Source organism: Capra hircus, chromosome 23, assembly GCF_001704415.2.
Source record: "Capra hircus breed San Clemente chromosome 23, ASM170441v1, whole genome shotgun sequence".
NCBI classification, from domain to species: domain Eukaryota; kingdom Metazoa; phylum Chordata; class Mammalia; order Artiodactyla; family Bovidae; genus Capra; species Capra hircus.
In genome coordinates this window covers 38,155,468-38,164,654 of record NC_030830.1, presented here as the reverse complement: position 1 = coordinate 38,164,654, position 9,187 = coordinate 38,155,468, and the positions used below count along the sequence as shown (strand labels likewise).

General features: G+C 54.6%; 1 protein-coding gene across 1 annotated transcript; it reads left to right on the top strand.

The window, feature by feature from the left end:
• Positions 330-8,645, top strand: CDKN1A (cyclin dependent kinase inhibitor 1A). Its single transcript, XM_018039118.1, has 3 exons — positions 330-460; positions 4,960-5,406; positions 6,840-8,645. Exons 2-3 carry the CDS (start codon positions 4,971-4,973, stop codon positions 6,887-6,889), a joined length of 486 nt encoding a protein of 161 aa, XP_017894607.1. The 5' UTR covers positions 330-460; positions 4,960-4,970; the 3' UTR covers positions 6,890-8,645.

Genomic DNA, 9,187 nt, shown 5'->3' with positions numbered 1-9,187 from the left:
TTTATTCAGGTGTTGGGGTAAATCCTTGCCCAGAGCCAGTCGGTGGTGGGTCAGGGAGGGGGGCTAGTCCGTCTGGTCCCAATAGCGCCGCCGTCACGTTGGTGGGAGGTCCAACTCGCCCTCCCCACCCCAACCACCCCGAACTGGGGGGAAAAAAAAAGAGAACTGGGACTCAGTTCTTGCGGAAATATGTCAAGTGCACAAACCCAGGCGCGGAGAGTGGGAAGGAGGGAAGCGCCCCCCTGCAGCCTGTGAGGTTGGCAGCGGAGTCATCGGGGAGCCGTCGGAGCAGAAGCGCCGCTGTGGGCGGAGCGGCCGGTCCCGCCTCCAGCCTCTTTATAAGCCCGGCGCCCGGCGCCCGGCGGCGCCAGCTGAGGTGTGAGCAGCGGCTGGAGACCGTGGTTGGGAGACCCGGCGCTGCGCGCAGATTCACGGAGACGTCCCGAGACCCCCAGGAGAGGTGAGGGAGCCGGGGCCAGAGCGGATCCCGAGCTGAGGCTCCCGAGCCGAGCCGAGCGAGTCCGCGTGTTTGTCCGTGCCCCTGGGGGGTGTGTATCCGCGGGGGCGCGTGTGTCCTGTGTTCACAGGTGAATGGCGCGCGGGGCCCTGCGCGCGGGTCTCGGTTTGGAGTGCACCAAGGGCTGTGAGTGCGCGTGTGGGGACAGGGCCCGGGATGCGTCGGAGGCTCCGGGCGCGGAGAAGGCGCCCAAGTACTAGGGATCTCCCCTCTGCGATCCCTCCCCTGGAAACTCCGCCGGGGCGAGGGAAGGCGTGGACCCGGCCGAGGGTGCGCCCGGGACTCCAGGCTCGGCACGCTCGCTGCGTGGGGACAAAGCCCGGTCCGCGCAGGACTCCGGGAGGGGCGGGGAAAGCCAAGCCGAACAGGTTCATCTGGGATCCATTCCCGGGCGGTTCTCAGATCCGATCGGTGTCGTCCTGGCCCAGAACCGAGGTCAGAGTCCCCGGTGCTGCTGAGGTCAGCTCCGGCTGTGTCCTGGGCCCCTGGGAACGTGTCGGGACACGTTCCTTAAGAGTAAGCTGGGAGGTGACTCACGGTGACAAGAAGACCCCGGGGAACGAGCCGGGTGACATCAGAACTCCGCCAGGGCTGGGAGACTGTGGCTCCGCCAGAAGTCCCTTCTCCCTCTCCACGGTCTCTGTGCCCCCACGCCGCCACCATCAATCAGCACAGTGACCTATTTGGCTGGCACAGAGTGTTCTCAGGGAAACCGGGACACCGGGAGGTCCAAGACCGGGTGTCCGGTCCCTGCCCCGAGGCGCGCCCTCTGGGACCCGGAGCCGCGGCCGGGCGCTGGGTGGGCTTGCGCCAGCCTGTCAGTTAGGGAAGCCCCGAAGCCGGACCTACCTCTCTCCCAGCGCTGCCGTGAGAACCCCGGCCCAGCCTGCCCTTGGGTCGGCCGGACGGACTCGGGGACAGGAGCCGAGCTCTGCTCTGCGGCGCGGTGGGGGCACCCAGCCCAGGACGGGGGCGGTGGGGGAAGGGAAGGAAAGGTCCTGTGTTTGAGGGATGGGGCTTCGCGGTGCGTCGCTGCTCAGGCCTCCGTCACCTGCTTTCAGGGACTCCAAGCCAGTCCGGAATTCCCTCTCCAAGGACAACAGGGCTAGCAGAGCAGGGCGATTCGCCCTTCGGACGCCACCGCCCAGCGCGGACTGTAGTGCGTCCGCCTTGTCCGCCTGGTCTGGGGCCCTCGGAGGACACTTGCGCGTTCCCCGTAGGGACAAGAATCCTGGAACTGGGTTTGGTGCTTTAGGGCGCCCGGGCAGCTCCCTCCCTCCCTCCTTCCCCTTCCTCCACGTTGCGTTTCGGGGAGGACTTAAGAGCGGTTTTGTTTTCGTTGCTCCCGTCTATTTTTATTTTTCAGGGATCTGACTCATCCCTTGCTTTGGGCGTGGAGATAAGGTGGAGGGAACAGATCTCGGCGCGCTTGTTGCGTGCGTGCCGTGTGTGTGTGCGTGCCGTGTGTGTGTGTGTGTGTGTGTGTGTGTGTACGCGCGTACGCGCGTGTTTCACAAGAGGCGGCGCGAGAGCGCGCTGTTTCCCAATAGTGGCGGGCGTTTCGGAAGCCTGACTGGCTCAGCGTGACGTGTTCGCGGCCCCCGATCCCCCTCCCACTCCCCCTCCCCACCCCAGGGTGACGTGCAGCGGGAGTGGAAGCGAAGTTTTGGCGGGCGGGTAGCGCTTTGCAGGAAACTGACTCATCACAGCTCGCTGCCGGCCTCCCAAGCTCTGCCCACGCAGCTCCCCCTCCGCGCGTGATTTCCTGGAGACCGGCGCCCTCTTCTGGCCACATGGCTAATAGCTAACCCGCCTTCCCGCGGAATGAGTCTTCACCAGCCTTTGATTCCCAATGTAATCTACTCTGGTACTGATGCTGAGTCTTTGCCCACTCCTCTCTTAAAAGTAGTGCCCCCATTGGATCTGCAGTGTTTACTGAGTGCTTACTGATTATTTGGGAATGAAAATATGGTTGAAGTCCAAGGCATGATAAAACCCTAGCAGGGTTCCTCCTCTTGCCAATGAAGCCCTGAGATCTGTAGTGTCTATTCAAGCCATTCTGTGTGTCCCTTCTTGGCTGGCACCCCAAGCATGCCCATCTGGAGAACTGTCAAGCCCTTGAATTTAATCATCTGGGGAAGAAGGGGCCTGTCAAATCTACATTTTGAAAAAGCTCCTCAAGTGGTGAGGAGCTCCTCTCTGGTGAGGAAATCTCAGAATTTGAGAGGGAGTAGGGTTCAACACCAGCACGCAGAACACAGGGCATTTGGGGCTGGGTTCAAATCCTGACTGTGCCACTGGTGAGCTGTGTGACCTTGGGAAACTTACTTAATTTCTCTGAGCCTGGTTACCTCTTCCGTAAAAGAGCTGATATAGCCATTTCTTCCGAAAATTAATATCCATAAACTTTTTTACAACAGCCCTTGGCTCATAAAATGTGTAAATAAGTCTCAATCCTTACCCCTGAAGAGAGTGAGCAAAGGTTATTTATGGGCTTTGTCCACTGCGCTATGTAACCCCTCTCTCTATGTGGCAGCTTGAGTAGACGCTATTGATCTTTTTAACCGTGTGGGTTCAGGGCAAGTCTTAAAACTCCTGCCCTTTAAACTTGGTCAGAGGTCATCTAGTGCCCTCCCCTCCCCTGTGTGCTGAGACTTGGAGCTGTGGGCTTCACTCACTGTGAGAGGTGGAGTGGGGACAGGTATGGTGTGGGTCCAGGGCTGCTTGCCCTAGGAGGACCCTCAGCAGGGCTTTCACCTTCAGAGCCTGCAAATCAGGACTTGTCCCCAGGAAAACCCAGTCCCTGTTAAAGTCATGCAGGTGCTCAGACCTGGAGTCAAGCCAGAGCCGGGCAGGGAGGTGCCAGCACCCCCCCTCATGGGCAAGCTCACCTTCAGTGTTCCCTCTCCTTTAGTTTTCCCTCTCCCACTTTAGTGGGAGGAGAGGAACCAGGTAGACCGGTGCTTTAATTTTCTTTGCCTGCAAAACGGGTTCCTTGGATGCAGGCAGAATGGGGCAGGGGCTTCCAGGTTGTCTAGACTTCAGGTCACCTGATGTACCTGGCAGGATGTGGCTCAGCCTGGGAGAAATCATTGCTCTGCCCTGCCCTGCCTGGCTCCTCCTTACCCGCAGGCTGCCTGCCTGATGACATCCTTGGGAAAGGCCCTCAGCCCACAACACCTGTCAGCTGCTGTCTGAAGGAGGCGGTGGCCCAGGTGGAGTGATGGGGAGGAGTCAGCCAGAACTAAAGGCAGAGAGAAATAATATTCTCCAAACACTTTCTCTGTACTTGGTATGGCTCAGAGGGCGTTATCTACAACCGCTTAGCGAATTCTCACATCTGGCCTCTGAGACAGTCGCTGTTGTTATCTCCTTCTAGAAATGACACCAGAAATAGATGTCCCTTTCATCATAGGCGACTGGAATGTAAAAGTAGGAACTCAGGAGGTACCTGGAGTTACAGGCAAGTTTGGCCTTGGAGTACAAAGTGAAGCAGGGCAAACGGAGTTTTGCCAAGGGAACGCACTAGTCATAGTAAACACCCTCGTCCAACATACACAAGAGACAACTCTACACATGGAAATCTCCGTCTTGTACAGGAAGAAAACAGAACCCAGAGAAGTTAAGCCATTTGTCAAAGGTTGCCCAGCAGAGCCTGGATTCCAACCCAAGTGGCCTGGTTCCAAAGCCTTCACGTTGAACCACCAAGATACAGCCGTTCAACTCTGCTCCATCTGCCTTGCCTGGCAGGGCCCGCCAATCATTTCCTTGAGCCTGCATCTACAGCCCTGCTCTTTAGACATGTATGCAGTCCCATTTTACAGATGAGGAAACTGAGGCCGGGGGACTTGAAGTGACTCTTTGAAAGTTGAGGTAGGAAGTGGCAGAGCGAGGACTAGAACCCAGGTGCTTTTTAACCCCCAAATCCAGAGTAGTTTTAAGTAACTGAGCAGGATTACTCCACATGAGCATCTAGACGGAGGGATTTGAGAGGAGGCGTCCATTTTCTTAGGAATTGACCTCCCCGGCCAGGCCTGGAGTTAGGAAACTGCTGGACTCTGACAATTCACACATACCTGGGGGCATTCACACCCATGAGGGACACCTCAGTGGGAAAAACAAATTGATTTTAGCTGATAACACCCGGTGGTAAACAGGACCCTGATCCCTGCTATTGCAATAAACTTGCCTTTGTTGACATAAACTTGCCCTTCAGCTGCCCACTCCCCCAGTGACCTGGGGGTGTCAGCTGACTGACTCTGCCTCTCACACCCTTTCTGTGGGTGGAGGTTGGGAGAGCCTGTAGGAGGAACCCGAGAGCCTCTCTCACCTCACTTTCTAGTAAGGAGACTGCGCCTGAGGTTACGCAGTGGCATGGCCTGGAGAGGGAGCATCCGACTTCCTGAGTGTCTCACGTGCCCCGGGTCTTCCTTGTGTTGCAGCCACAGGTACCATGTCTGAGCCGTCCAGGGACGCGCATCAGATCCCCCGCAGCAGCAAGGCCTGCCGCTGCCTCTTTGGTCCAGTGGACAGCGAGCAGCTGCGCCAGGACTGCGACGCCCTCATGGCCAGCTGCGTGCAGGAGGCCCGAGAGCGATGGAACTTCGACTTTGTCACCGAGACGCCCCTGGAGGGGGACTTTGCCTGGGAGCGCGTGAGGGGCCTCGGCCTGCCCAAGCTCTACCTGCCCGTGGGGCCCCGAGACGACGTGGGAGGGGGCAAGCGGCCGAGCCCCTCATCCGCCCTGCTGCAGGGCACGTCTCAGGAGGACCACTTGGACCTGTCGCTGTCCTGCACCCTCGTGACTCGCTCCCCTGAGCGGCCCGAGGGGACCCCTGGTGGGCCTGGCCCCTCCCAGGGCCGGAAACGGCGCCAGACCAGCATGACAGGTGAGGACGGGAGCAGAGGGGGCGGCAAGGGATTAGGAATCCCAGAACTCACTGTGCCAGGGCTGACCTGTCTGGCCCAGCTTACTCATCACTCTGAGGGGCGGGAAACAGGCCCAGAGAGGGGAAGTGGTTTGCCTGAGGTCACACAGCAAGTCTGCTACCAAGACCGATTAGCTGACATTTATTTGGAACATTGACTGTGTGCCAGGACCTTTGATAAGTGTCTAGATTTCTTTTAGTCCTTATAGTGATCTAATATCATAGGACATTCTTGGCATCCTTTTATAGGCAAAGGAACAGGACTCTGAGAGGTAGAATGATTTGCCTTAGGTCCCACACTGAATTTGCCATGGAGAGTAAATGAATGATAATTTCCTGGCTGCCTTATCCAAACCTAACTCGCCTTCCCCTTCGTACATACACACCTTCACCCACACTTCCCAGCCTGTTTTTCTCTTTTTGATACTTTTTAAACTATCAACAGCTACTTCCGTATTTTTGTATAGTCCATCTTCCCAAATAGGATCCTATCTCCACAAGAAAGAAATCTGTATCTCTCTTGTTCATAATTGAGTCCTCAGCACCTTGGATGGTGTGTGACACATAGTAGGTGCTTGAGGGAAATGGAATAAGTGAGGCTGGCAGTTGAACACTATGCCAGGCCTTCAGCCGACGTCTTTTTATTTTTTACTTTACAAATGTATTATTGTTATTATTTTGGCTGTACGGCTTGTGGGATCTTAATTCCCTGAGCAAGGACAGAACCCAGGCCACCTCTGTTGAGCGCAAGGAGTCTTAGCCACTGGACCACCAGGGAAGTCCCCACCAACGTCTTTCTGGAAACATTTCATTTAATCCTCCGAGCATCGTACCAGTGTTATCCTCATTTTATAGGTGAGGAAATGGAAGCTTGGAGCAGTGCAGCCAAGAATCCCACAGCACATTTGCAGCTGGGTCAAAACTAACAATAATGATAATAATAATAACTAACCTTTATATGGCTCAGACATCGTGCAGAACACTCTCTGATATATCAGGCTCTGCAAAGAAGCAGATGCCCAGTACCGCTGGCCACATATCACTACTGAGTGTTTGCCATGAGGAATTAAATCTTTTCTTTTAGTCTAATGCTAGTTAATTTAAACAGCCGCCTAGGGTTAGCGACCACTGCATTTGGGCAGCTTGGCTTAAAGCAGGCCCATGCATGTAAAGTCTGTTATTGATCACCTCTGTGAAGTGTGGGGGGATGTTCTGTATGTATGTAGCCCTCCGGGAGAGAGGCTAGAAGTTTCCAGAGTTTTTCCCTATACTTGGCAGTGTGTCTCTCGGGCCCTGGGGAGGGGTCCCTGGTCCCTCTGCAGTTTGCACTGCGCGGGTGGCTCTGCTGGGCCCTCTTCCTCCTGACCTGGCTGACATCTGTTCTCTCCCCCCAGATTTCTACCACTCCAAACGCAGGCTGATCTGCTCCAAGAGGAAGCCCTAACCCCGCTGCTGGAAGCACGTCCTCGTGGAAACGGACCCACTGCAGGCCTCTTCTGTACCTTTTGCCTTGGTCCTTCAGTTTGTGCGTCTTAATTATTATTTGTGTTTTAATTTAAACGCCTCCTCTTGTACATACGCTGCTTGCTGTCACCCTTCCCACACCCCCAGCCTCTGGCATTAGAATTATTTAAAAAGAAAAAAATTAGCAGAAAAAATAGGCTTATTAGATTGCTAGGTATTTTTATTATATGAACTGTTATTTAAACCCTCTTCATTCTTTGCTCGGAGAAGGCAATGGCACCCTACTCCAGTACTCTTGTCTGGAAAATCCCATGGGCGGAGCAGCCTGGTAGGCTGCAGTCCATGGGGTCGCTAAGAGCTGGACACGACTAAGCAACTTCACTTTCACTTTTCACTTTCATGCATTGGAGAAGGAAATGGCAACCCACTCCAGTGTTCTTGCCTGGAGAATCCCAGGGACGGGGGAGCCTGGTGGGCTGCCGTCTATGGGGTCACACAGAGTCGGACACGACTGAAGTGACTTAGCAACAGCAGCAGCATCCTTTGCTTTCCTCGTCCTTGCTCCTCTGAGGCTGGTGTGACCCCCATCCTCTGGGTGGCACTCTCTGGAGGGGCCTGGCTCCCTCCCCGCTGCCATCTGATGGGTGTTACGAAGTCTCGAAGTCTCGCCCCCTCTTTCCTGCATTCTCAGACCTGAATTCCTTATAATCTGAGAAGTAAATAGATAGCACTTTGAAGGGGGCCCAACAGAGTTGGAGGCATCATCAGAACTTTGGGTTCCCCTTGCCCCTCTAAGGTTGGGCAGGGTGACCCTGAAGTGGGCACAGCCTGGAAATGGGGCTGCGGGATTGGACACCCTTCTGGCCCTTGATTCCCACCTCCGTCCTGTGAAGGCATGGGGAAGGTAGGGGCCTGTAGCAAACCACCCCTGCCTCCCACCCCTCTACCCCCATCCTCAGGGGAGCCAATCTCAGTGTTTGGCTTCCCTGTCCCCTGCATTTTTCCAGGAGCCCCAGAGGCCCCTGTTTCCCAGCCAGGCTCTCAGTCCCTCTCTGCTCCTCTCCCTTCCTCCATGCCTTTTCTCTTTAGTATCTTCTCAGCCCTGGGTGGCAGCTCTGAGGGGGTGCCCTAACCCCCAACTCAGTGGACTGGTGGAGGAAAGGACATGCTAGACGTAGGGTTCCCCAGTTCTACCTCAAGCAGCGACTGCCCCCTCCTCTTAGCTCTTGGGGTGGGGGGTCCTGGGTGGTCAGGCAGGCCTCCTTGAATGGGGATCTCTCTGTGTTAGGGGTAGGTGGGTGAGGAGCAGATTTTTCCAGGAGGGACAGTGTGACACCAGCCCCTGGAACTTGTCCAAGGACTTTTTCCATTGGCCCCACCCCTTCCCCCATTTCATTGCACTTTGAATAACAGCTGAAGGAGTCAGATGGCAGGAACAGAGGCTGTGGATAGGATATGCTAAGTGGGCAAATATGGGTCTGGGAGCTGTGAGTCATTGTCTTTCCTGGCGCTGAACCACTTGGTGGGCCTGAGCCCAGACGCCTTGCAGCTCCTGTAGCATCCTGGCCTGGACTGTTTTCTCCTGGCTCCCGTACGTCCTGTTTCTTCTGTCTCCACCTAGACTGGAAGCCCCTCAAGGGCAGGGAGTGAGTCCCGTACTGCCCTGTGTGCTTTGAAGCCCCGCCCACAGTGCTGAGTATACAGCAGGTGCTCAATAAATACTCCTGATGACTTTACTCATTAGTGTTGTGGTTGATATACCTTACTATTTATAAGAACAAGTAGGTGGAGGTTTTTTAAATTAAATATGTACTTAATAAAAAAGCAAAATAGTTTAGCAAAAGAAAGACCGAGACCACAAAACAAAAAGCAGACAATAACAAAACAATAAGTCATCACACCTCTACAGATTGCCACTGTCAGTATTTTGGGTTCTTGTGTGTGGTTTTTTAAAAAGTAAAGAATACATTGTGACTCATCAGAAAAAAATGCAAATTAAAATCACAAATAAAATACCAGTACACATCTACCAGAATGACTAACATGAAAAAGACTGACAATGTCAAGGGTTGGTGAGGATACAGAGCAACTGGAACTCATACCTCCTGGTGGAAGCATGACCTATTTCATCTCCTTTGGAATAACTCTTTGGCAATATCTTCTAAAGATGCCTCCCCTCAAGCCTAGGGGAGGAATGATGTCTAGGAATTCCATTCTTAGGTTTGTTCTCAAGAGAAATAAACACACAGTTGTGCCTAAAGATATTTTTATAGCAGCG